Below are 27,973 nucleotides of genomic sequence, written 5' to 3'. Positions count from 1 at the left end.
ACCCCCTTTTTGAAGTCTCTATTATATTATTATTCAGCTCAATTTTGAGAATTTTGTCACACATTGCAAGTTAATTAATGTCTGAATTAAAAATATGGTAGTACTCTTACCGGAATGGGGTCCTCAAACTTTTTAAACAGGGGGCCAGTTCACTGTCCCTCAGACCGTCGGAGGGCGGGACTATAGTTTAAAAAAACAACTATGAACAAATTCCTATGCACACTGCACATATCTTATTTTGAAGTAAAAAACAAAATGAGAACAAATATAATCACACCACTGAATGTGGCCTGGGGGCCGTAGTTTGAGGACCCCTGAGAGTTTTCTTAGGTGGGTGGAGGGGCATGAGAAGGGCAATTTAGAAGCTTGGATAACTTTCCTTCAGCCTCCTGAGGTCTAGATTTCATTTTGTTTACAAAAATGTAACTTTTGAGTCTTCTTCATTCTGGGAAGCCAGAACACTTAAATTCTTTCTAGAAAAACGAGAAACCATAAATGGTGGGACCATACCTATGGTGCATATTGCAAGGGTACATATCAAATCTATCAAGAATAGAGTATAAATGTCTTAACGCAATAATTAAGTAAATGAGGTGAAGGCTATATTAACTAGTTTGATGCAAGCATCCAAATTGTATTTAAAATCAGCACATTATACCCCATAAATGTATTAATATATACATGATCTATGTGTTTATGAATTAATAATAAAAAAAAAAGAAACATGAGAAACCAGAGAGGGACCTACAGAGGACAACCCCAGATTCTCCCCACCAAAAAAATATGACTTGCAGATCTGAAGAACCTCATACAATAAGACAGACACTATCCCTAGGACATTATGCAGAAATTATAAAACCCCTAGCTCTACCTGGCTCTAGGTTAAGTAATCTACCGCAGATTAACCTCTCTGAGCAGCTGTTATAAAACTTATATTTGATACATCTGATAATGATGCTTTATCATCACATAGTAAACAGTAATACCCATCACACAATTGAAATGAATATATATTACCACAAAAGAGAACGAACCACTTGCAACTTTGGAACATAATTGATAAGCACATAATTGTTATGTCTTTCTTACATGTTCCTTAGGTGAGTATCCAGTGAGGTATTTTAATAGCTAGGCACAAATTACATGGATCTGGTAGTTTTAAACTGAATTTGTTTAAAAAAAAATAAAACAACTCTTTCTAACTTAAAGCTTTAATTTACAGCCCGTGGACTTCTCTCCTTTGGTATAGGTATAGACATGTATTATATTTGGTATAATACCTTTTGGTTTCATTGACGGCAATAAGCAAATTTTAAAGGAGTATTGCTATGATTTATGTAATTTATGTAATGATAAGTAACACCCTCATAATATTGATTATGACCTATTAAATAAAATGGGGATCCTGAAGTCCAAATAAATAAAAATAGGAAGAGTACTTCTTTACAGTAAATGCTTAGAAAGAACTTTTCTCCGAGGAATACAATTCATCGTAATTATCAGGCCCATAGAGACATTACAATGAGATGGCCATTACATCTTACTCCTCTCTTTTACCCATGTATTCATCTCTTGAACAGCTCCATAAGCAAGAAAATAATTTTTTAGTAATTTTTTTGTAGTTCTGTCATGTTTCAAGTTCCTAGGCCAGTAAGATTGCAGACCAGAACTTTGCAACTTTCTGTTGCACTGATGCATTCCCTTCAGTTTCTTTCCCAGGAACCTGGCGCCTCCTTGCAGCCACAAGATTAACTGCACAGCCTTACACCACCTGCTTGTCTAGAAAAGATAAGTGATATGCCACCATGGATTATGCCCAAGGACCCCCTAAGCCTGCACACAGGACTAAAATAATGACCAATATTAACCCCTAGCTCATTATAATACTAAAATCCCTGCCCTGGGAGGGACTTATCCACTATTTTTTGTTCATGGGATGTAAAAACTAACACGATTTTTCACTGTACTTGAGTGCCCTACTCTCCACCCCAAACATATAGTGGTGCTCACTCCCCTCAAGCGTTACTCATTTTTACCTCCATAATTCCCCCAAACCTGTTGGTCCAGGAGGTGGAGTTGAGGCAGTCTGTGCCTTCCCCTCTCTGTATCTCCTGTAGTAAATCCTTTCCTCCTTGACAATCCTTATTGTCTCAGTAACTGGCTTTCTGTGTGGCGAGCAACATGAACCCTCCTTGTGGGCTGCTTAACGCTATGACTTGACAGGACATCAGAAATACTTTACCCAGTGTCATCTAAATATTTTTGCTTACTCTCCAGAGAGTTTTTCTTAAATTAAGTATCTTCTCATACATTTAAGTTGATGTCTAAAATTTTTCATCATAATTTTACTTACAATGGATATAATTCCTGATGTATTATAAATATTAACATTTATTAATAAAACAAAAGGTTCATTGCTCTTTTAAATATATTCAATGAAATCTAAATAATCAAAATCTAGATAAATAACACAGAAATTTTGTGTCCATAATTATTCATGCAAAAAACATTGTTTGCTGATGGACATATTTTATATGATTACAGTCATGTTATACCATTAAAAAGCACTTTCTGGGAAAGGATAGTTAATGTTGAAATTATCCAACTGAATCCAGCTTATCTTTCTTTAAAAGTATTATCCTTAAAGCCTTGTATGTCTTCCAAGCAGTTACTGAACACTCGTAGTCTCAGAGAATTCTAATTTTGATTCTAGTTGCCAGGGATACTGTATTGAATATGACAAAGTTTCTACCTTACTGGTGTTTAAATTCTAATGGTGGGGGGGAGACAGTAAATAAAGGTTAAAAAAGGAAGATAGCTTCTAACAGTGATTTATCAATATGAAAAATAAAACAGGTGTATGGAATAGTCACTGGATGACTATTATAGGTCAAGTGGTTACAGATGGCCTCTTTTAGGTGACTATTACGCTGGATTTGAAAGTCATTCAAGGAGCAAATCTTGAAAAGACCTATAGGAATGAAATCCAGGGAAAAGGTCAAGATGAGTAGGAAGAGTAAATATTAGAACAGAAAGTTATCCCAGTTATTTTGCTATCTTAATTTTCTCTAGGTCATCTACTCATTCCTATCTCTTCAGAAAGATGTGTTAGTGCCAGTAGCCAACTGTGGAATATTAGCTTATTCTTTCCAGCATATCACTTTTAGTTTGTAGTTAAAATAAGTGGTTGAAAAACCACATGATTTCGTAAAAAATTTGAAATAGAAAAAATATAAGTACACTTGCTTCCTTCTATATTTCTCTAATACTGCATATACATTTACGTGTTTATGAAAGTCTGGAATTACACTGCAGTTTTGTAGCCTGTGTTTTTCAGCATTATATGGTAAGTCATTTCCCATACATCCTTAGTAGCTTTATATAGATGAGTAGCCATGACTTAATCTTCTAATGAGTAAATACTTCAATGTTTCTATATATTAAGTGAATTTATACATCAACTTTGATGTCTACCTGTACATTATTTTCCCAAGATAATTGTCTGGCTTAAAGGGCATGGTTTTAATTTGATTAATTTGATTTTTGGTAATCAACCTGTACCCTAGAAAATTTGTCCATTGCAAAGATGGAGACTTTACCTCTCACATGTTTACATGGATGGAGCTGGAACATATTCTTAGCAAAGTATCTCAAGAATAGAAGAAAAAGTATCCAATATACTCAGTCTTACTATGGAACCAATTTATAGCTTTCTTATGAAAACTATAACCCAATTATAGCCCAAGAAGAAGGGGAAAGGGAAGAGGGAGGGGAGGGGAGGGCGAAGGATGGGTGGAGGGAGAGTAATTGGTGGGACCACATCTAGGTGCATATTATAAGGGTACATGTGAAATTTACTAGGTGTAGAATATAAATGTCTTAACACAATAACTAAGAAAATGCCAGGAAGGCTATGTTAACCAGTGTGATGAAAATGCGTCAAACGGTCTATGAAGCTAGTGTATGATGCCCCATGATCATATCAATGTACACAGCTATGATTTAATAAAAAATAAATAAATAAATAAATAAAAAGAAAATGCCGTGAAGGCTATGTTAACCAGTTTGATGAAAACATTTCAAATTGTATATACAACCAGCACATTGTACCCCATGATTGCATTAATGTACATAGCTATGATTTAATTAAAAAAATTGTCCATTACACTTTCATCTAATATATATAGGTGCATATTTTACTGTTTACCTGCATTTTAAAAGTAATTCCTAATAAATTTAAAAATGGTACTTTTTAATTAGTATTTAAATATAAAAAAGTTAAATATGCTTATTGTATTTACATATTTCTCTTTATTCTAGAATTGTATTCAATTTATAAACATCTTCCTTTGGCGTCTGTCATTTGCCTTTAAGATTTTTTAAATATTAACTTCCATTTTTCATTCATGTTTCAAAATTTTGTTTGCTATTTGTATTTCATCTTGTGTATTCTGCAACAAACAAGTAGTAAACGATTATGTATTCAATGGTTTTCTGTTCAGTTACACCTTTCACTTTAATGCTTAGAAATTCTAGGCTACATTATATGTGCATCTACATTTCCTTATAGTTCTTTTATCTCTTATTACATATATACATTATTCATCACTAATTGGACGCATGGTTTTTATTATGATATGGACATAGAAGAAAACTCATCATTTTTAGTTTTCCTTATAATTGGCTACATTGTCAATTTATAAGTTCTGATAGTTGGTTTCTCTAGAGTTTTCCAGTAATAATTTATCTGCAAATAAGTGTAATCTAACTCTTCATTTTTTAATAGTTCAGGGTTCTCATTGGTTTTTGTTGTTTCCTTGAGAACTTCCGGGAAATATTAGGAGGGTAACAACAATAACAAAAACAGTGGTAATGGCACGAATCCTTATCTTATTAATATTTGGATATGTCCAGATTCCAAATGACTTTCCTATTATGCTAAAAGCCGCCATTCAAGCATTCGAGGAAGGCTTGTCCTGGCATTGCAGGTATATTCCCTCTCCTTCCCATTTTCAAACCTAGAGTACTAAAATAGCAAAGATCCCAACAGGCATAGGCTGGATCTCCGCGGGAGTCAACACCGGCGCTGTGCGAAGCGGGTTCTGCTGCTGTCCCTATGCGGTTTCCAAGCTCTTCTGGGCAGGGGGCAGGCCGGGATTTGGAAACTGTCCAGCAGGGCCCGCCAGTCTGAAAAGCCAGGTCGCCGCCCTCCAGGCGAAAGGAAACCCAGAGGTTGTCCCTGGTTTAGGGCCGGCCTGCCGCGAGGCTCGCGCCGCCTCCTCTCCGCCCCCTGCCGGCGGCACCGGGCTGGGGCGGCGCGCGGAGCCCCGGGAACCCGACGGCGGCGGCCGCTGCTCCGCACGCCCCTGGCTGGCAGGCCTGGCCGCGGAGGCACAGTGCTGCTCACCGCGGCTCCCTCCCGCCATGGCGCGGGTGCTGATCGTGGGCGCCGGGCTGACAGGAAGCCTGTGCGCCGCGCTGCTGAGGAGGGAGACGTCCGGCCCATTGCACCTCACCGTGTGGGACAAGGCGGGGGACGCAGGTAGGTTACCTAACCGCCCGCAGCGCCTTAACAGGTGGCGCGGGCCGCACGGGAGTAAGTCGGAGGAGAAAAGTCCAGAGCCTCAGCGGCTCATGCGCACTGCGCGCCTCGTCGCGTCACCAGGGACTTCCGCGGCCGGGACCAGCCTGAAAAGGGGCGAGGGTGGGGGCGGCGGCCGGGCTGCGCGGGGGCGCGAGGGAGAGCCCCCGGATAGCAGTGCTTAGGCCTACCCCGTCCCTAATAAATGGACTTTTGTCGCGGTCTGACTGTGCCTTTACAGCTTTCTCTAAATTATGACGATCCAAAAATGCCCATAGACCAAGGCTGTCCAAAGATCTAGCTTACACAGCCCTGTCATTCTGATGAAACTTGACTGCCTGAATGAAAGAGCCTTAGTTGTTTCATTCATTCTGACATTCCATTCATCGTTTCTTTTACTAAAGGTACGACTAGTAACAGTGCTGGGTACTGATGATGATTATTCATGACTTATTATTATTATTATTTTTTTTTTGTAGAGTCTCACTTTATTGGCCCTCGGTAGAGTGCCGTGGCCTCACACAGCTCACAGCAACCGCCAACTCCTGGGCTTAAGCGATTCTCCCGCCTCAGCCTCCCGAGTAGCTGGGACTACAGGCGCCCGCCACAGCGTCCGGCTATTTTTGTTTTTTTGTTGCAGTTTGGCCAGGGCCGGGTTTGAACCTGCCACCCTCGGTATATGGGGCCGGCGCCCTACTCACTGAGACACAGTGTTTTAAGTTAACCTGAATTGTATTAATTGCAAAGGTTTATTCTAGTGCGGTGACATTTCTCTGTGGATTCATTAATTCAAGGGGGAAGAATGACCACAGCCAGCAGTCCTCACAATTCACAGTGCACAGCTGACTTGGGTGCTCAGTACATCACTTGCACTCCTCATTATGCCAAAAAACACCAGAGGTGAGTTAGTTGCAAGGGATGGAATTTATCTTAGTAGATAAATGATGAAAAAAGATAGGGAATCATCAATATTTAATGTGGTTAAACTTTGTCTCCTGTAGCACAATGAAATTATTATGGTATTATTCATATTGATGATACTAGTAGGGAAAGGAAACTGTGACATCTATCTCATGGGGCTGTTGAGAAGACTAGATAAGATGATAAATGTTCTCAGTACATTTATATTAATTTCTTTTATTTTTATTTTTTATGAAATCATAGCTGTGTACATTAATGCAGTCATCGTATATTAATTTCTATGTTGATGTTGAGGAAAGAGGAAAATAAATAGCTGCTTGGGGAGTTAGTTTTCTTCACCAAGTTTAAAATTGATGTGCTAAATACATTTCTGTTTGTTTTCATTAATCTTAATTTTGAAATATACTTATGTAGAAATAGGCCTTTGGCTAATGTTAGCAAAACATCTGTGGATTCTCAAAACCTTTCTGTTTTTCATCTGAATTATAAATTTTATTTAACACAAAATTACATTATATTGATCATATGAAGATTTCTAGTTATGATTTAGAATTATAAGCTCTAAGAATTTGTGGAAGAGGATATAGTATTTCATACGACATACTTACATTGTATATATTGATTTATTTCATTTAAGTTTTTATGATGAACTGTTCGCTCACGGCATTTTGAAACCTCTCACCTCTCCTATTGAAGGAATGGTGATGAAAGAAGGAGACTGTAACTTCGTGGCACCTCAAGGAGTTTCTTCAATTACTAAGCATTACTTGAAACAGTCAGGTAGGACTAAGATTTTCTATGCCCTCTTTTGAAATTAGCATCTTAAACTAAAAGCTATGTGCATAATTAAATGCAATACTATACAGAAAGTTATAAAAAGTAGATGTTGTCCTATTAGTCTTTCTTCCCCCAAAGTAATCAATAACATTTTTCAATATGCTTCCAGAAAAATGTTTATGCTTCTTATCTATTGAGCTACATGCTTCATTAGCTTCGTATAGTGCTTCCCCGTAACTTAAAAAAATTTCATTTCCATTATAATTTTAACTTGACCCAAGTTATATGTGTATACTTACTGAAATCCTCAAGTACTTACTAACTGTATTATATATCCATGCATGCATATATAGGGGCTTAGAAACTGATATTCCAAAATGAAGGCCTCAGAAACAGCTCTCTCTGACCTTTCCCTATCCTGTCTCTGATCTCTCATTTTCCCTAGAAGCTAGCCATAGAAACTAGAACCCTTTCCCCCACAGGCAGGCAATAGAAACCAGAACCCCTTTTCTCCAGAGCCAGCCATAAAACCTAAAAATATTACTTTAACTCCCCCTACCTTTCCTTGTAAAAACTGGTCATAAAGAAATTATCTGACGTACCTGCTGAGTTTCTCCAATCGGTCAATTAACATTAGATCATACCCTTTTTGGCAAATCATATTTCTACATAGCTGTCCATACTGTGTTGAACCTAAGCATAAAAATAGTTGCCCCTATATCTTGGGGTCTTTATTCTGAAAGCTCTTGTATCACGTAAAACTGTGATCAAATAAACTTGAAAATTTTAATTTGCCTTTTGTCAGTTGATGTTCAGTGAACTTGTAGAGGGTAAATGGGACGTATTCCCTTCGCATCTACACATGCATACATACACACATACATTTATCCTTTTATTCAATAAACATTTATTGAATGCTTATATGATGGACACTGTTTTAGGTACCGATGATACAGGAACCAAAGTCCTTGACTTTACAGAGCTGATGTTCTTAAATATTTTGTATCTGTCTCCTTATTTTGTAGGTATTTGGGAAACATATGTTTTATCTTCCAATTTTGCTTTGGAAGTTTTTTGGAGAAGAGATCATTGTCAATACTTTGCAGCTCACATAGAACCTAATAGTACCTTGTACATATATGAATTTCTAATATATATAAATAGTTTATATGTAGAAAGTGCCAAAAACATATATACATGTTTTAAGAAGGGGAAAAAAAACTATATTAAATTTGTGTGTGTATATATATATATACACAAATAACAATATATATAATAAATATATATAATATATAAATATATAATACATAATAATATATAATTATATATAATAAATATATATATAACACTTGTTATCTTGTGTATATATATGTTGTGTCTTGTATTGCTTGTAATTGCAGAAGTCAAGCACAATGTAAGTACCACAATTTCAATATAGTTTTTTTCCTTTCTTAAAACATGTATATATTCTTTGGCCCCTCTATATATAGTTTACATATATTAGATGACTATCAGTTCTAATTTAGCCAATTCTTAGTAAAAACCTATTTATATTTTTAACTTATAAAGCTTCTTGAGATAATGAATTCTGTAGATTTTCTTATCATTATGTAAAACATTACTATAATTCAAAACGTAACTTTTTAATAAAGAATTGCATACTCTTTATAGAAAACTTGAAAAATACAGGGAAAAAAGCAGGAAAAACATTATAATATGTAAATCAACAATCAGTGCATTTTTTGTCCTACTTTGGGTCTGTTTATCCCAGTGGCTCTCACACTTGAGTGTGTGTTGTAACAAGTTTAGGGGGCATGTTAAATGCAGATTGCTGGACCCAGTTCCTAAAGTTTCTGATTCGGTATGGTTTGGGGCCTAAGAATGTGCATTTCTAGCTTGTAATTTCAGAGGCATCTCATAATCTTGCACATTATTAAGCTTTTAATTTTTTTCTTTTTTTATTAAATCATAGCTGTGTACATTGATATAATCATGTGGCATCATTCACTAGCTTCACTAGCTTCACAGACCGTTTAAGTTGTTAATTTCAGAGAAAACTCTTAAGCGATCTCTTAAAAAATTAGCTTATTCTTTGTAGCATATTAGCTTTATTTTGTAACTAACAAACTAATGATTATAAATATATGGCCTTTATTAAGCTTTCATGGTTCCTAGCTGCTGCTGGTTGGGAGTCCACACTTAGAGAACCACTGACACCCACTCTGCAGAACCCCTTGTGGCCAGATACAATTCTAGTTAGGGTGTAGAAAATTTTCTAGGCCAGTGACTTCAGTTTCCTTAAACATACTCACACACCACTTGTAAGAACAATATACTGCTTTTTTCAAATAAATAGTATGTGAAAACATAAACAAATAAAATACAGGGTGGCCATAAAATTGCAAACAAACTTTATGGCCATGCTGTATATAGAATTGATTGACTTTGTTGAGGTCCAGGAGAGGGCCATGGAGCAAATGAGGCAAGTAGGGTTTGTCATCCTAAACAAATAAGACAGGGCAAAGCAGAAGTATCTGGCCAAAGTAATGGAGATGGTGAAAGAGTGTTGAAAGTACAGGTTCTCGCACCTTTCCCAAGCAGGGGCCAGAGAAAAGCCTTGGGCATGTCATACAAGCCCTTGCTTTAACTTTTGAACAGAATATTGCTCACTGCCTCAAATAGATTATCTTTCGGCCTAGTTAGCACCATGCTCCTCCTATTATTTGCATTTAAAAAAAAATTTAATGCTTACTATGGTACAGGATTACAGAATAATCAAGGGACAATGAAATAGGTCAAGGCATAAGAGATCTAAAGACCTGACAAGAGGAGTCTAGAGTGTTATTGGATGGATAGGACATAACTAAAGCATGCAGGCATTTGGAATCAGTGTCAAATGAGTGGTAAAGGTGGTGACGGCTGAAGGACGTGGCAGACAGGGAGGATCACACTGGGCTGGAGGGGCTACAGAGAGGAAACCTGGTGGATGAGTTTGGAACTTTGCTAGATTTTTAGTGACTAGGAACATGAGATTTTCCAGGTAATGAATAGAATCTTTCAGTATGAGTTTTTTTTCTCACTCTATCTTCATTTCTCTTTGTTACATGAGGCTGAATAACATTGGATTTGTTTTTAAATAGAAATTTTCCAAAAGCTGAAATGTAAAGTGAGTACTAGTGTACAAAGGAGACTTAATGACCCAATATACATTCTTATCTTTTAATTTATGGTTCATAATTCATTCTTTTAAACAAATCTTTATTAAATACCTTGTATGTGGCAAGTTCTGTGCCATGTATGCTATGTGGTATACATAGAAACAGATCAGGCATCATTTGTGGCTCATGGGATTACAGATGAAAAGAGAGGACAATATCAAACAAATAATTAGGCAAATGATTATTAAAATACCCTCATGTTAAGTGCCAAGAAGGAAAATGTGATAGGAGGGTACTCTAGATTTTTACTCTTCTTGAGATGATTTATTGATGAGAATTTGCATTTCTCTTACAGAAATCTCTTTAAAGTTCTTTAATGAAGAATATTAACTCTTTTGATAGGGGATATTATTCTTCTAGCTATTACTAGAAGAATTAGTTGTGAACACCTTTACTGAATTGTATACTTGCTCTGCAAAGATAATGAACTTTTAGTATCATATGGATATAATTTGACATTGCTCAATCTGTTTTCTTATCTGTGAAATAAATTGGTATAATGTGTATTGAGTGGTCATCATATGGATGATTTCCTACTAAATTAGAAAGTAAACAAAGAAAGAGAACCTGGGGACTGTTGAAAGACAAGGTTGATGGTCATGTTCACTTGACCAAATCCTGTTTGTGCTATTCACATCCTCTCTATTTATATAGAAAATCCTAGTAATGGGAACCTGGTTTTACTCTCGGAGCAGGTGCAGAAGTCTGCTTCAGACAGTGTGTGACCCAGATCAACCTGAGAAGTGACAAGTGGGAAGTCTCCAGAGAAGCAGGCTCCCCCGAGCAGTTTGATCTTGTTGTCCTCACAATGCCAGTTCCTCAGATTCTGCAGCTTCAAGGGGACATCGCCAACTGTGAGTCTGCCTCTGTTCTCTGCCTACTTCAGGGAATGAGGTTTCTTTGACAGAGCGTGAATTTGGTTTAACTCTCTTCGCAAAGGAGAGATTATAAATTCTATTGATTTGCATATTTTAAAAACTGATACTTGTGGCCCAGCTCATGGTATTAGTCTCTGCCACAATGAAACCCATAGAATTTTTTTTTTAACTAGTTAGAAGTTTTTTTTGTTTTCCTGCCCTTGCCTTCAGTAGGTCAGTATTGTTGATGGATATACAGTGGTTTCTCCTAAAAGAACAGTCTCTTTGTGGCCATTTTGGAGAAAAGCAATCTGCCCACCTTGGTGGTATTATTACAGGTGTGCGCCACCGTGCCCAGCCTAAAGTCACTGCATTTTAGAGAATATCTCATCTTGCCTTGAAGCCCATGAGTTATGGATAACAAAGCAGAGCCTGTGATGGTGCACCTGGCATCAGGGCTGTGGGGTGGCAGTGGGTGTTGATATGCCTATAGCTCTCAACTTTATTGCATAGCTAAGATTGACATTGGGTTTCATAGAGAAATGGCTTTTTCTGCTGCTGTTAGAAGGAAAACTGGTAATAAGTATGGTTTATGATCTTAGAAGTGTGGTAGAAATTGTTTTTTGATGAGCATAACTGCTATTATGTTACATGATATGTCTCAAAGGCAATTTTTTCCGATGAGTACTAGTGTCACTATGCAGCAAAAATACAGCTTCTTTTCTAGTACAGTATGTGATAATATAAAAGGAATTAGAATATTTATTAGATGACTATAAGCAGAATAAAAAGCTATTTTCAAAGACTTCTTTCATGAATATAATGTTTCTGTTGCAAATTCATTTAAAGTAGGATAATTTATTGCCATAGAGGTCTGCAATAACTGGATTGATTTTGAGATTGTTTCATCCTTTCTCGGCCATTTGGCTAAGATTCTGAGATTGTTTTAATAACATACTATAACATTTATTAAAATACAGTATAGTTATCATTTTGTGCCTTAGATATTCTGATATTTAAAGCCTACATAATTTTGTATATTAAAAGAGACCCTTCAACATTGCATTTTGAAAATATTTCTCAATATTTGTATTGGTGACATCTAAAACATAACTCTATGGCATAGACTGACTCTTAAGATGTGTTAAGGGCCTGCTCATTAATAATTGTATTTAAATTTCCTACATCTTGTTTTTTTATGTATAACTGAACTGTGTTGGGCTGAGAAAGATAATTTAATTCATCTTCTATCATTGCATTTTTGTATTTCTTGGGCTTTTTGGTGGCAGTTTTATGATTTTATTTGATTCATAACAAACCTCCATGATAATTATACCCTTTGACTTTAAAAAATTCTCTCATTAGTCTCATTTTATCTTATTTTGTTTTCAAATTGACCTTGACTGATAAATGAGATGTTTTCCTTTTATTTTCATTTGTCTTGTGCATACTTAAACCTTTCGGGGATACTTTATTTTAGAGGCATCTTTCTTATATTTGTTCATCTTTGAGTCCAGTAATTTCATAAATGTGTGTCCTGCTACTAATTTTGTGTCAGCTGTTCATGGGGAATATTGTCTACTTTCACTTTGAAGGTTCAGCTTTTTCCTTGTTTTCCTTGCCCTGTTTCCAGATTAGTTTCCTTCTAATACTTATATGAAGATTTTTTTTTTGCTCTATTTATTATCGTCTTAGAATATCTATCAAACACACACAGTAACTCCCTCTCATAACTGCCATTTTCTCTCAAATCATGTTCACCTTTGATCTTTGCAATACTTTTTACTTTTTTTCTAGCCTTCTTTCCTTGTCACCCATGTAAATTTCAGAAGAATTCCTTTTGCCCCTTTCCTTGAGATGGATGTTTCAAAGAGGTCATATATTCTTTTCCTGTTACTGAGTTAAAGTCTGAATGTTGGCTGAACTGATTTGTTTTCTGGCAAAATTTTTCTGACATGTATTTTTCATCAGCTTATTCGTTAGGTTCTGTTTTTGTTGTCTTCCTTCTTTTCTCAGCATAGGCCTCTCTCTAGTCATTATTCATTTTTGAATAGAAGCGATTCTGTCAGTTTTGTGAAGACTAGTGTAGTGGGGCAGGACCAGACCTTTCAGTTAGGGTATGATTTCTCAGAAGACATCCTGTATACATTTTTGTCAATATTTACCTGTGAACAGTAAAGTGCTAGTGGTCATTAGTATAATAAAATATTTATTAACATGGATGGAAAGATCTAAAAATATGTTTAATTTGAAAAAAGATATTTATGTTTATATTTCCTTTCATCTATCAAAAATAGTTTGACAAACATATTAACATTGGTTATTACTCAGATGTGATTTGCAATTTTTTCTTTACAATTTTGTGAATAGCCCTAACATTAAAAATAAGAATAGTTTACTCTTATTATAAAAAAAGATAGCATCAACACTGTTTTTTTAAAAATGTCATGCGAAAAAAGAAATAGGTCATTTTTCTTTTTTTTTTTTGTAGAGACAGAGTCTCACTTTCTTGCCCTTGGTAGAGTGCTGTGGCATCACACAGCTCACAGCAACCTCCAGCTCCTGGGCTTAAGCGATTCTCTTGCCTCAGCCTCCCGAGCAGCTGGGACTGCAGGCACCCGCCACAACACCCGGCTATTTTTTTGTTGCAGTTTGGCCGGGGCTGGGTTTGAACCCCCCACCCTCGGCATATGGGGCCGGCGCCCTACTGCTGGCGCCCTACTCACTGAGCCACAGGCGCTGCCCCCTTTTCTTTTTTTTAGTGGAGGATTATTGTGGGATATGTAGGCTGTTTATGATGAAAATGTTTAAGAGTACTTGATTTGGTATATTTGACTGAGAGTGAGGGTCTTTGGGATGTTGTATTGATTCAGTTCATAGATGGTTGCCGTGTAGATCATTCTGTGTTTACTTCTTTGTTAAGAAATAACTCTCTCTGGCAGTAAGGGATTAAACTAGAGTGACCTCACAAAGATCCTTTAATGTCTGTGTGTCTAAATCAAAGGGATTAAAACATCTGCTTTCTCTTTATTTTATAAATATCCATAATGACCTCAGTATGAGGAATTAATTAATATCTAACCATCTGTTTTCTGGAGAACCTTTAAGAAATGCTCTCATTGGATTATTAGATATGGTAAGAGCCTGTTGAAAAAGACATTCGGTTACAAAGCCATATATTGCCATCTAGTGGGTCATATATAGATAGCAGTGCCCTTTAGAATCCTTAGAGACTGAAGATGATCAAAACAGAATAACTATAACCCAATCAGCAAAACCACATTTCACAGGGAAATAAATTTAAGCCCATAAGAATTAACTAACTTAATAAAAAATGCCTACTTACTTAGTGACAAAACTAGGGATACACATTTGTATATCCCTAGTCTCACTTTTGTATAGACTATGAACAGCCCTGTGTCTTTAGTTCTTTAGTTTTCTCTGTTTTTCTTTTCATTCTCCTCCGCTCTTTAAATCATATCTGACCTTTAGTATCAACATAAGTATGATTTCTTATATGAAAGAATTCCCTTTTGATTATAGCGTGATCCCATTTTTCTTTATCCCCCTCTCTTTAGCTTTTTATGGAAGGAACAGAACTTACTTCTTTTCTTTTGGCAATTATTTATTACATTTTCCCAATTGGGAGAACATGGAAGCCTCATGTGTCATATTATGAGGCATTTCTGATTTTCCTTCTTGTTCTCTGATCGTGCTACTTTCTATGTATTAACATTGCAAAGATTAACTCACTTAATCCTCAAAGCAATCCTGCATTATTATCATCTCCAGTCTTGGTGGGGAAGCTGAGAGGTGAAGTTCAGTAGCTTGCACTCTGAACCACTGTTGTATGTGACTTCATCTTAGAGACTATCCTATTACTCATTATTTCATTTGGGTATGAGTTCCCATAGTGTCCTGCTCACATTGAATCACCACGCTTTCCAGAGTTGACTAATGAAAATCACTAGTTAAAAAAGTTTAAGGGGCATTTTTGTGAAGATTTTGATTCCCAACGTTTGGATAGGGCCAGGGAATCTTTAACTTTAACAAGTACCCCACAGGATTTCTACCCCCTCAATTTGACCTGATTGAGATATTCTGTGCTTTCATAACATTCATCAGATTTCATTGTGATTCTCATTTTTCAGTGTCTTTTCCACAAAGTCATAAAATTCATAAGGAAAGGAGTGCTGTATCCACTCTGCCCCACCCAGCATCAAGCACTGTGACCCGACACCACTAGTAGCTATTCAGTCGATCCCTGTAGAATGAATGTGCTTTATTTCCCAACTTGGTTATAAGCTTCTAGGCGTGAGAGAGTCTCAGAATATTCTGGTACCCAGTACACGCTGTGAGGATAAAGGGGTGAACTTTGGATACTAGAGCTTTAGGACTGGAAAGAGACTTGTTCATTGCTTGTTCCACTCTGATCAGGAATTTAAGACATGACCTACCCTGTACAAGATCACACAGGGTTTATTATGTGAAGGGCAGGAGAGGGTGTGGTCCAGAATAAGGAGGCATGTTTCAAATGCCATTATTGTCTTGGTTTCTTGTCTTGTACACACTTAAGCAGAGTTTTTCATGAGGCTTTAGTGGCCTAAAATTCACAAACCTGACTTCCCCGCCATACATAGTTCTTCCATCCTCCTGCTAAGAGAGGGGCAGAGGCAGTGCAAAAGATGCAGAGAAGCCTTGTAAAATAAAATAGTTGGGATATGGTGAGCAATTATAGGAAGTGGGGAGTCTGGAAGGTTTCTTCCCCTTATACCATGTTGCCTCCCATATGGGGCTCCTCAGGTTTTTCCCCCACACCTTTGATGAAGGAATGCATGTTTTTAAAGGTCTCCTAATTAATACTCATCCTTAATAGTTTGGTGTGCTGTTTCATATCCTTAATACCAGAATGTCATTTTTTTTAGAAAGCAAGAAGCTAGGTCTGATGCTCAAATTTCCCTATATCACTTCTCCTATCCCTACATGCACTCTCATGCTTTCCTGATCCTACCAGATGATTCCATAGAGGTGAGAATCAAATTCCTTTGAACAGAAATGTGTCAATACTACATCTCCTATAAGGGATGGGGAGACACTGCTAATTTTGGACAAAGGGTCTCGTGTAGTTATCTCAAGCCGCCTAATATCACTTCAAGAAGCAGATGAATGAAAGTCACGTCTTTGCAGAGCTCTTTTTTTTTTTTTTTGAGACAGAATCTCACTCTGTCACCTTAGATAGAGTGCGACGTCACCACGTCACAGCAGCTCACAGCAACCTCAAACTCCTGGGCTCAAGCGATCCTCTTTCCTCAGCCTCCCAAGTAGATGGGACTGCAGGTGACCTCCACACCACCAGGCTAGTTTTGCTATTTTTAGTGGAGTCCAGATCTCACTTTTGCTTGATCTCCTGGACTCAAGCAACCCACCTGTCAGAGGCTCTTCTAATACTTGATTTCTGTACTACTCATTCATTTCTAGCATGGGCCACTTTACAGAAGATAGTTAAGAGTATGGATCCAGAGTGCCAGAGTTTATAACCCAGCCCTGCCTGGGGACCTGGGAAAACTACCTGACTAGTTTCCACATCTATACAATGAAAATAAATAACCTTATCTACCATGCATGAAATAATCATAAGGAATAAATGATAATCCAAGTACAGGATTTATGGGTGTGCTGGGCATATAGTAAACACCCAGCTATTGTTAATAATACTAATAATTTTTTAATGTTTATGATGTATTTATCATCAAAGAATAGGTCTGAAATGTCTATTTAAAGTATTGTCTGCTTGGTGTTGGGGACTACACAAAAGCTACTGTTTTATTTCTAGGGATTTACAAATAGGATTCATTTGAGATACATTCATTGTTGTAAAAAAGTATGATGATTACCTTCAAAATTCTACATTAATTAACTTTAATTAATGGACTGACCACTTTTATGAAAGGAGTTAGTCATTATTTCAGGATTTTGAAAGTCAGCAGTGATGTTTTTCTGAACTCCACCTTCTTGGAAGGAAATACAACCTTACTTGTCCCCTGCTCCTCTTCACCCTTTGTCCCCAAACACGTGCCAGAGTAGAGGGAATAAAAGCATTTTCACAGATCTCTATCCCCATCCAGGTGTCCTGACTTGCCCACTGTCCACAGGATCTTTCCTATCTCTGAGGAAGCATCATGATGAGATTATTTCTTTAGTGTCCTCATGTCCGTAAGTATTTTGTAGATGATAACTCAGATAAATTTAGAAGATGCAATGCCTATTTGCCACGTATTCTCATGAAGCTATGTGAATAGCTAGAAAAATAACAAATGAGCTTCACTTTTGACAGGTGTAACAGTGATGTGTTAGGAGAAACTCAAGTGACAACATGCTTAAAGATAATGTAGTCTGAGCTCTGGACTACGGATAAGAAAACGGTAGTGATGGTCTCAGTAGAGACCTCAGAATGTCAGACCAGTACGTTCCTAAAGAAAAGCATGCAGAAAATCCTGGCTATCAATTGTAAGTGTATTGGAAACAAAATGGGAAACATCATTTTGCCCTTGTGCAAAACAGTGGTGTATTTGTATACTGTGCGGTCAATTTGAGTTAGAGTCTACTACATCAGGGTGCAAGGGATGTCTGTTGCTTTAGTTCTCTGAAGTTTGCAAATTATCTGCTCTGAGCATCTCTCCAACTACTGTAAAAGTATCCCCAATCTTAGGGAGGCACCTGTGGCTCAAAGGAATAGGTGCCAGCCCCATATACTGGAGGTAGCGCATTCAAGCCCAGCCCTGGCCAAAAATTGCAAAAAAAAAAAAAAAATGCCCAAACTTAGTCATCATTAGAACTTCTTCCCTGCCCTTTGAAATCACACAGAAAGTCTAGCCATTTGTAGTGCAAGAAAACTGGGGAAACCTGAGGCCTAAGTCCGTAAGATTGTCATCATCACTGAGGGTCTTCTGTGATGCAATTCTTTGGCAGGCCTGGTCCTCCTCTGACGTTGTTTAAGTGCTTTGCTTGGACTCAGAGATGCCTCTCATGGTTTAGCATGTTCCACAGACATTCTGCAGCAAGATACCACCTGGCCAAGTGGGAGCTGGCTTTCTCCCATGCCCAGGGATCCTTCAAGCCCCTATACCCTGTGCGTGAAATATTAGAATCAGTAATTTCCAATTTCCCCTTTTGGTTGTGCTTCTCCTCTTAAAGCACTCATTTCCATCCCCTACCCTCCCATTTTTAGGGGTCTACCAGTTTAATCCACCTAGATCCTACAAAAGAAAAATGCTTTACTTTCTGCTGTGGGTGTGTGTGTGAGAGAGAGAGAGAGAGACTGAGAGAGAGAGTGTGTTGTCATCGCAGCCTTTAGAAACAAAATGCTGAGCTGCTGAGCTTTTCTTTCCTAGATTGGAGGGTGGGGAAAGAAGAGTTGGCTTTCTCTAAATAACTCATCCCAGTTCCCATATGATAGTGAAGATGTGATGAAAGTGGAGACAGTCTCAAGGCAAACTATAATAACCAAAGGATCACATCCATATTTAGATATAGGCTCTCAGAAATGGAACTTCTCTACCTAGAAATATAGAGCTTCTCAGCTCTGCAGTGAAGATCTACAATGGCAATAGATGCAGATATAGAATAGCTGTACCTGTATCTATGTGTTTATATAAGTATTTAATTATAATTTAGGAGAACTTGGAATTGCTCATATAACCCTAGCACCTTGTGAGGCCTAGGTGCAAGGATCACTTAAGGCCAGGAGTTTAAGATCAGCCTTAGCAACATAGTGAGACCCTATCTATATAAAAAAAAAAAAATCTTTAAAAATTATCCAGGCATGGAGGTGCATGTCTGTAGTCCCAGCTGCTCAGGAAGCTGAGACAGGAGGATCACTGTGCCCAGACTCTGGAGGTTGCAGTGAGCTGTGATGATCCCACTACAATCTAACCCAGGCAAGAGATTGAGCTCTTGTCTCAAGAAAATAAATAAAAGAAAATAAGATTCTATAATATAACCACCAAAGGGGCAACAACCATGAAGCCTTGAAAGTAGATAGTTTTAAACTAAGGAAATGCTACTTCATTTCAATGTAGGAAAGTTTAAATTCCATAAGATATTTATTTGACTGAATAATTTTGCCTACATTTTAAAATTATAGCACTTGTTCACCTAGTATAATAGTTTAGGAAGGTCAGCAAATTTATAGATGGGAGGTTCATTAAGTAAAATAAACACCCTGAGGGTACATTTCTAACATTCTAAGGATTCCCTAATCAACAACTGCTTTCTCGTTTGTGACCCAGGTACCACCCCACTCCTTTCCTCACACGAGGCTCTGGTGACCAAACTCTGCACACCTCTGTTCACTCTGCTCTTCCCAGCCTCTTGCTATATACTCTGGCTGAAACTGTCCTATCAACAGTTTGGACCTCAATGCTATACTTAAGCTATGTAAAATTGTTCAGTGTCTTTAAAAAACTGAACATATATCTTTTTTTCATCTTATTTTATAGTTATATAGTATTATATTTTATCAACAAAAAATTTGAGAATGAAAATAAAATACAATCCACTCACAATTCCAGCCCCCATAAGTACTAACCTGGTTAATATCAACCTCTATATGCTATTTTTTCTGGGTAGACATGTACCATTTTTTATGTACCTTAGTTTTTTACTTTATAATTATTAGGAATATCTTTCCAGTGCCACTGAATGTTCATGTGTCTCCTGAGTTTTACTACATAGTATTCTATTCTTTGGATTTACCTTGATGTGTTAAGCCAGTTTGATGGACATCTGGAAGGGTTTCAGTTTTACAAAGTGTTGCTTTGATAGTGCAAATCTGCAATAAAGATTTTTTTCCACTAAAATCCTCTCCTCATGGGAACACTTATTTTGATGGAGCGTAGAATAAAGCTCTCTGGATGTTTTTGGCTCTAATTTTCCTGGGCTAATCTATGTTTTATTTCACTGAGTATACTTTAGAATCAGGTTTCATTAAAAACTCCTGTTGGAATAATGATTGGTATTGCACTGAATTTAAGCATTACTTTAGGAAGAATTGGCATCTATCCAACAGTTTATCTTCCCAACCAGGAAAATGAAACCTTTCTCTACTTACTTATGTATTTTTATGGTCTCAATAATAGTTTATAAGTTTTATAAGATCATACACATTTCTTAAATATGTTATTTTTGGAGATTGTGGATAGTATCATTTTTAATTGATTGATATCAAAATTTGATTAAATCAAAAGTTGATTTATGTTTACTTTGTTTTTGATATTTTCAGAGAATAACACCTAGCTGAGTTTTTAAATCCAAAATGTAAAATCTATTTGTTTTGATAGGGACATTTAATTCTTTAATATTTATTGGGGGTAACCACGTTATTTTTATCCTTTTTATTGGTGTTTACTATTTATTTTACTTCAACAATTTTTTCCATTTTCTTATTTATTTATTTATTTATTTATTTTTTATTTTTTGTAGAGACAGAGTCTCACTGTACCACCCTCGGGTAGAGTGCCGTGGCGTCACACGGCTCACAGCAACCTCTAACTCTTGGGCTTACGCGATTCTGTTGCCTCAGCCTCCCGAGCAGCTGGGACTACAGGCGCCCGCCACAACGCCCGGCTATTTTTTGTTGCAGTTTGGCCAGGGCTGGGTTTGAACCCGCCACCGTCGGCATATGGGGCCGGCGCCCTACTCACTGAGCCACAGGCGCCGCCCTCCATTTTCTTATTTTGCCAGATTTAAGTGTCTCCTTTTTACTTCCCTCATAATGTTTATTTTTAGAATTGACAATGAGTTGTCATTCCATTCACAGTTTAATTCTTACCTCTTACAAATCTATTTATAACCTACTTTATCTTCCTCCTGCCCCTTTCTCTCCATTCTATAACTATTTATTGAATTCTTACTGCTGTGTTAGAACTAGTCCTTTCCATACTGTCCCTAAATATTTTGTTACATTTCATGACAAAACAGATATAATATAATCTTAGAACAGATGAAGCAATCCAAAAAATGAATTAATAATCCATTCCCTGGCTCTTCCCTCCTCTCCCAGGCCGCAGAGGTAACTGATGGTAACAGTTTAGTGAGTACTCTTCCACACCTTGCTCTAAGCATATAAAGATTTGGATGACTATGAGTGCCTTCTAAAATTATTGTTCTGCAATTTGCATTTTTACTTAACATTCAGTAGCAGGTTCCTAATGAGGGAAGTTATCCCCTCTCCACTTCTGGGGTTTGGATGATAAAGCTTCCCTCCAAGGACATGGTACTTTCTTCAAGTCTGAGATTTCACATCCCTTTGAGTCTTCTCCCTGTGTTTCCTGGGCAGTGTGCCTCATAGTACTAGTAAGGCCAGTCCTGGCTGGTCATTTCTCAGAACTTCTTGAGGGCTCTTGGCTAGGACCTTTAGATATAGGATTGTTATTGCTTTTTTCCCCCTAGCTTTACAGAGAGCAAGCATAATAGGAAGAAATACTGTTGCAGTAAGTTTTAATGTCTGAAAGGCAAGAATTTCCTTGCCACCTTATTAATATATTGTAATTTTACAATAAGCATGACTCTATCAAGAAAGTTTGCTTATTGACCTTTCTCTGCCCACTTTAGGCCCTCTGTTCATTCTTAAAACTCAGGGCAAAACTACTTTCTCGAGAAAGTTTTCCTAGATAGAAGACAAGAATTTTAAATTCCCCACACAAAGAAAAGATAAATGTTTGAGTGATGGATATCCCAGTTATCCTGATTTGATCATTACATACTATATATAAGTATCAAAACACCACATATCCCAAAATATGTATAGCTATAATATATTAATCAAAAAACAAACAAAAAAAATCCAACTCCCAAGACCAGGCCGTTTCTCCCATTACATATTATCTTCGTTATCTGTGTCTCATATTTTTAACACATACAGAACTGTAATTAATTAACAATTTTAATCCAGTGTGCAATGTGTGTCTTTCCTGGTAGAATATCAAGTACACTAAGACAGGACCTTTCTCTAACTGACCTATTCCTGTTTTCCCAGGATTCCTTTTGAGTGCCTCCCAGATCGTAGGCCTGCAGTCTGTATTTAATGAATGAAGGCATGAAACAGGATCTGAAAAACATTCAGGACATTGAGAGAGAAAGGAAGGGGTTGCTCAGAGAGAGACATGAATACCTTCAACTTTTTTCTATAACTTCTAGAATCTCTTATTGTCCTGGATGGAATATGAGAACCAAATCTTTTTACTAAAAGCCATTTCAATTCTGGATTTTTCCTTGATAGTTTGCTGAAAAGATTTTGATTCAAAGCATAGGAAACAAAAATCCTTTATTCATCAAGGAACAAGCTTCATTGATTTTTTCAGCAGCCCATCACCATAGAAGGAGAAATAATTTAATTTCTAAACTTTTGACATGAATTAGTCTTTTAGGCTGTCTGTAAGGTTATGAACTGAGATCTTAATTTTAGAAAACCCAACTATTAATATTAAATTTTTTATTTATATTTTATTATCAACTTATCAATTTGTTATCTTGATCTTCACCTTTTATGCTTCCTTATTCTCTTGTCATTTTAAATTTATTATTCGCAAAACAGTAGATTGGGTTGGTTCACTAACCTTTCTTTCTCTAAGTGCCTGAAAGACAACCCAAATTCATCTTTGCTTCTCTACTCCCTTCCTAAAACAAGGGGGTCAGAATTTAATCATATTGGACTTTAGGGTGACCTAGCACTATTTTTGTGCTTACTACTCACCCGTGGTCCTAGAAAGACAGAGGAAGTTTCTCTGCTTCAGTGTCCCTCTGGGGAACTAATTAGTTGTGTTAGAAAAAAAAATAACAAAAAGGTATAAATAACTGAAGATGATAATTGCAACATCAAATGCCATTTTGTGAATACTTATAGTAAGTCTTTACGTACATTATATCATTTACTCTTCACAACCACCTATGGGAAATATTGTCCCTTTATATGGAGGAGGAAGGTGAGGCTTACAGAAATTACATTAATTTTCCTAAGGTCATGTAGCTATTGAGTGGCAGAACCAATTATGGAATCCACATCTTCTCCAGGCTATGGTAACTGCAGCCCCTTTACCCAGCAATTTACCTTTTATCAATGTGCGTGCTCTCCCCATACTTGATATAAATGCATCATGATGTAAATATTTTCACATTTCTGTTCTTATACATATGCTGTTGGTAGATGTTGCTACCCGAACAGAAGAAAGAATTCCTTCTAGATGCTGCCATACTGACTGTGTGCTTCCCTTAGAACGTAGAGCTCTACTTTTCATTTGGAGTTCTTCGATAACGAGAAGCTTTAAAAAGAAACATCAATACTAGAGATGGGGTAAGATGAAAGAGCAGAGAGCTATAATTTATTGAATTGCGTCATTATCACCAACTGAGTCATCAACTGAATTGAATTAAAATTTTTTCCCATCTGGGCTGGCAAAGACATGTTAAAGAGAGAGGAAATTTGAGAACTAAGATTTTAGCTTTCTGGCAGAAATCTTTGAAGATTCAAATAAAAATGTGCTAATCCAAATAATACCCCAATCAACTACTAATTTTAAAGTAGAGGATTTTAAATATTAGGATTAAAAGAGAGAAAGAGAAGTAAAAGAAAAGAATGGGAGGAATCCCAGAATGCTTCACTGGATAAGCTTTTGTCCAAATTGGGTTTTTATTTCCCCTCACAAATGTATATAATTTAAGAAGTTTTATATTCAATTGCATTCAATTTATGAAAGATGGCTATATGCGGACTGGACATTCTGACCATTTATAGTTCTTCTGAAGTCTCATCTCCTGAGTCTAATGTTTTCTTATTCTGACTTGAATGTTTAATTCTAGAAAAGAAAGAGAGAATCTAAAAAGTACTGGAGTAGCCAGCACAGAACACTTTCATAATTTTTACCAGCATAGAAGTCTCTGTTGGTCTGAGAAAGCTATTTAAATGTGGATCTCTCCTGAAATATGCTACATGAAATAGCCAAAGGAAATCACTGTATCCAGAGCAGAGTTTACTTTCCATTTCTGTGACTTGTTAGATATTCCTTCACATCTTATAACGTTACTTGCCAAACACATATAAGAATGAGAAATTTTACTCCAAGAAATTAAAATCCAGTTTTATTTTTAAAAATGGTAGTTGTCATCTTTTATTCAGATGTTGAATTCTCTTTTTTATTGTGCAAATATTTATTAAATATCTACTATGTGCTAGACACTCTGAGTCTAGACACCCTGGGTATAGCTGTAAAAGAAACAATAAAAGCTCCAAAGAACCTCTATTTTAGTGGGAGGAAGAATAATATTCCACTATTTGTTATTTCAGTGGGAGTAGGAGAAATAAACACCTTTCTGAGATGATAGTAAATGCTGGAGAGGGGAGCAGAAATGAAACAAGATGAGGGAATAAAAAACTTATAAGGAGTGTTATTGGGCGTATGTGAGCAGGTCTTTGACAGGTGATTTTTAAGCAGCAGACACTTGAGAGGAGTGAGGGTGTGAGCCATAAGAATCTCTGGAAGGAAAAAGAAAAGCCCTAAGGAATGAGCATCTTCACAAGGAGGCTAGTGTGGCTGGCATGCAGTGACTAAAGAGGAGCAATAGGGCTGTGTGGACTGTGATGAAGACATTGGATTTTACTCTGCATCAGACAGAAAGCCTTTTAAGGAATGACATGATCTGACTTAGGTTTGAGAAGTTCTCTTCTTGTGGAAATTGGACTACAAGAGGATGAGGCTGACCAGATGATCTGATATTGTCAAAATAGAAGCTAGAAGTGATGGTAGCTTGGACTACAGCAGGACTAGTGGTATGTTGAGAAGCGATTGCAATCCACGTATACAAGGATCTCTTGTTTTTTTTCCTCAATTCTCAAGAGTTCCGATTGTGAGAGATCCTTGACTTCAAAGGTGGAGCTGCCAGGATTTGCAGATTGATTAGGTGTGGAGTGTAACAGAACCAGGAGCCAACAATGACATCACTGTTTGGGGATTGAGCAATGGGAAAGACAGAATTGCCCTTTACCAAGACGAGAGGACCGAAGAAGAAGTAGGTTTGTGGGGCAGGCAGTGTGCTGGTAATCAAGAGCAGAGATTTGGGCTTGGATTGGGTTTGAGAGACCTAAGAGGGATTCAAGTGGAAATGCTTAGGTTGTTGCACATAGAAGATTTAAGGAATGACATCTGGGCTGCAGATACATATTTGAACATCTTCAGTGGAGAGATGGTATTTAATGCCAAGGAACTGGATGAGGACCAAGATTGAACCCCAGGAACCTGCAGTGTTTGGAGACTAGCTGGAAGATAAGGGGAACCAAAAAAGAAGATAGAGAAGGAGAGGCCAGGAAGTGGGGGGAAACTAAGCATATGTATTGGCTATAGGCCAAGAAGGTGTTTGAACAAAGAGGAAGTGATCACCTATCCCTATATAGTTTCAGCTAAGAGTTGGCCATTGGATTTAGCAATGTGGAGACACTGGATTTAACAAAGGTGACACTGACAATAGTAGTTTCTAGTGGATACTGGTAATGAAACAAATGGGAAGAGAGGACACTGAGATAGTATCTTACTTACCCACTTTTCATTATCACCTCCCTAAGGAACTTTATTAGATGTTTTTTCCTAACCCTCCTGACTCCATGAAATTCTAATAATGCAGCTACACTTATGTTGCATGTTGTATGTGTACCTATCTATGCTGTATGTATAAAAAGAGTAAGAATTTTTTTCCTGTATGAATCCCTTTTATTAAGAATGGCATGATATAGACATTTCTTGGGAGGAGTTTTTCTAGGAAGGGAGGGTGAAATATTCGACTGGAAGGTAGGCGATGAGGTTGCATCAAGTTTCAATTGTTTTGTATTTTTAAGATGGAATATATTATAATGTTTGTGTGCTGATGGAAACAATCTAGTAGAAAGGGGACAAATGGTGATGTAGGAATAAGACTGGACAGCTACAGGAGTTGTGGTCTTGAGTAGGAGACAGGTTGGGGCCTCAGGTTTGAGCCAGACAGTTCTTCCAAAATAACACAAAGGAAGGCAGAGCATAGGCACATGAATGAATGATACCTCTAGAGGCTAGAGCCTGTGGAAAAGCTCTTCTGGTTGATTTGTTTTCCCAGTGAAAGAAGCAGCAAAATCATCAGCTGAGACTGAGGAAGGGCAGAAGTTAGTGAAAGCTTGTAGAGAGAGGAGAGGTGTCACGTTGTCAACCCACGGAGTAAGCAGCATATGGGTAGTAGCAGGCCAGCTAGGAGACACCAAGACCCACTGGAAGTTAGCGATCATGAGTTTAAAATTAGACCAATCAGTATTTTTTTCTTCAGTACTTAATTTTCTTTAGCCATATTAGAGATTGTCAACATTTGAGTGAATGGATAAATGAATCAAAAAGCAAGTTACTACTATTGATGCTGCATGCACATTTTTTCAGTTTACTACTTATATGTTTGTGATTGGAATGCTTCATACAGCAGATTTTAAAAAGTAAGGGCTTCAGATAAGAACATAGAGTAACACACCCTGGTTTAGCATTTTTTTGGTCGAAGTACTTAAATTTGACAATAATTCAGTGACTTTATTCTGGCTGCTGATGCTGCTCCTCATGGGAGAAGGATGTAAAACTGAGGACTGGTTTTGAATCTTTCTATATGTGTGTGTTATTTCTGTAAAGAAGGAAACTAAAAGTAAATGGTAGTTTCTTTGAGAATGTGGCATTCAATCTTTAGAAATTTCTAAAATTCTGAACTATGCTTAATCATTCATGCATCCTTTTATTCATTCAGCATGCATTTTCTTAACATCTCTTCTCTTACCAGTCACAAGAAGGACAAAATTGAGTAAAACATGATTTCCACCCTGAAGTCTATTATAGGTATACTATAATATTAGGTATACGCTTTAGAGTACATAAAGATACACTCAAACTAATAAATTCAGAGGACCTGGTTTCTATGTGCCATCATGTAGAATTAGTGCTGATAAAGAGAGAATGTGAGGAAGTTTGTAAAGTAAAATATTCAAACACGTTAATAAATCTAATACAGTATACATAAAATCTTTCTGCAAAGGGTGTCTGGTTCTTGACTAGGAAAATATGTGCTCGTGGAGATTGCTTTGTCCTGACTGCAATTGCGTGCTTTATAAAATTTTAGTTAGAAATTACTATTACATTATTAACATTGTTGCATTTCCCCTTTTTAAGACCATTTGGTTCTTTTAAGGAGTTAACAGCTTCATAAGCCCGGAAGTCTTTGTGATTTGGCCTTCTGTGGAGGCCAGGGAGGATCCGGGACTCTGAGAGTGCAGGACACGCACATGAACAGCGTGTGGCAGTGTTTCAATGTTCTTCCGAAAGCCAGGGCCACAGGCCTTAGGTAATGTGGAGCTGTTCTCTGAAATGATTGCAAATGCATCCTGGGATTATACTTTTCTTTTATATTGCTATGTGTCATGCTTTGTTTGCCAAACAGAATATAGAAAATGAATAGGCAGTTTTCTGGTGCAATTCTTAGTGGACAAATTGTCAGAATGAACTTCATTGCTTAAGAAAAGCGTTGACACAATTTAGTCACTAAATGCGGTTACTTATGTTGGTTTTTGCTGT

At 37.1% G+C, this 27,973-nt stretch overlaps 1 protein-coding gene across 5 annotated transcripts in view; it reads left to right on the top strand.

Annotated features, from left to right (window-relative positions):
• The first annotated feature begins 5,292 nt into the window (after positions 1-5,292).
• Positions 5,293-27,973, top strand: part of RNLS (renalase, FAD dependent amine oxidase) — a 282,593-nt gene continuing 259,912 nt past the window's right edge. For 3 of the 5 annotated variants that reach the window (XM_053585267.1, XM_053585266.1, XM_053585263.1), the window contains exons 1-4: positions 5,295-5,542; positions 6,376-6,481; positions 7,140-7,282; positions 11,193-11,351. In XM_053585267.1, the coding sequence (XP_053441242.1) occupies positions 5,425-5,542; positions 6,376-6,481; positions 7,140-7,282; positions 11,193-11,351 (526 nt within the window). In that variant the 5' untranslated portion in view covers positions 5,295-5,424. Of the gene's footprint in view, positions 5,543-6,375; positions 6,482-7,139; positions 7,283-11,192; positions 11,352-27,973 lie in introns of all 5 variants that reach the window. The other 2 variants (XM_053585264.1, XM_053585265.1) reach the window with 2 other exon arrangements.

This window comes from Nycticebus coucang, chromosome 3 (genome assembly GCF_027406575.1).
Source record: "Nycticebus coucang isolate mNycCou1 chromosome 3, mNycCou1.pri, whole genome shotgun sequence".
Taxonomy (NCBI): Eukaryota; Metazoa; Chordata; class Mammalia; order Primates; family Lorisidae; genus Nycticebus; species Nycticebus coucang.
This window is presented reverse-complemented; position numbering and strand designations above follow the sequence as displayed.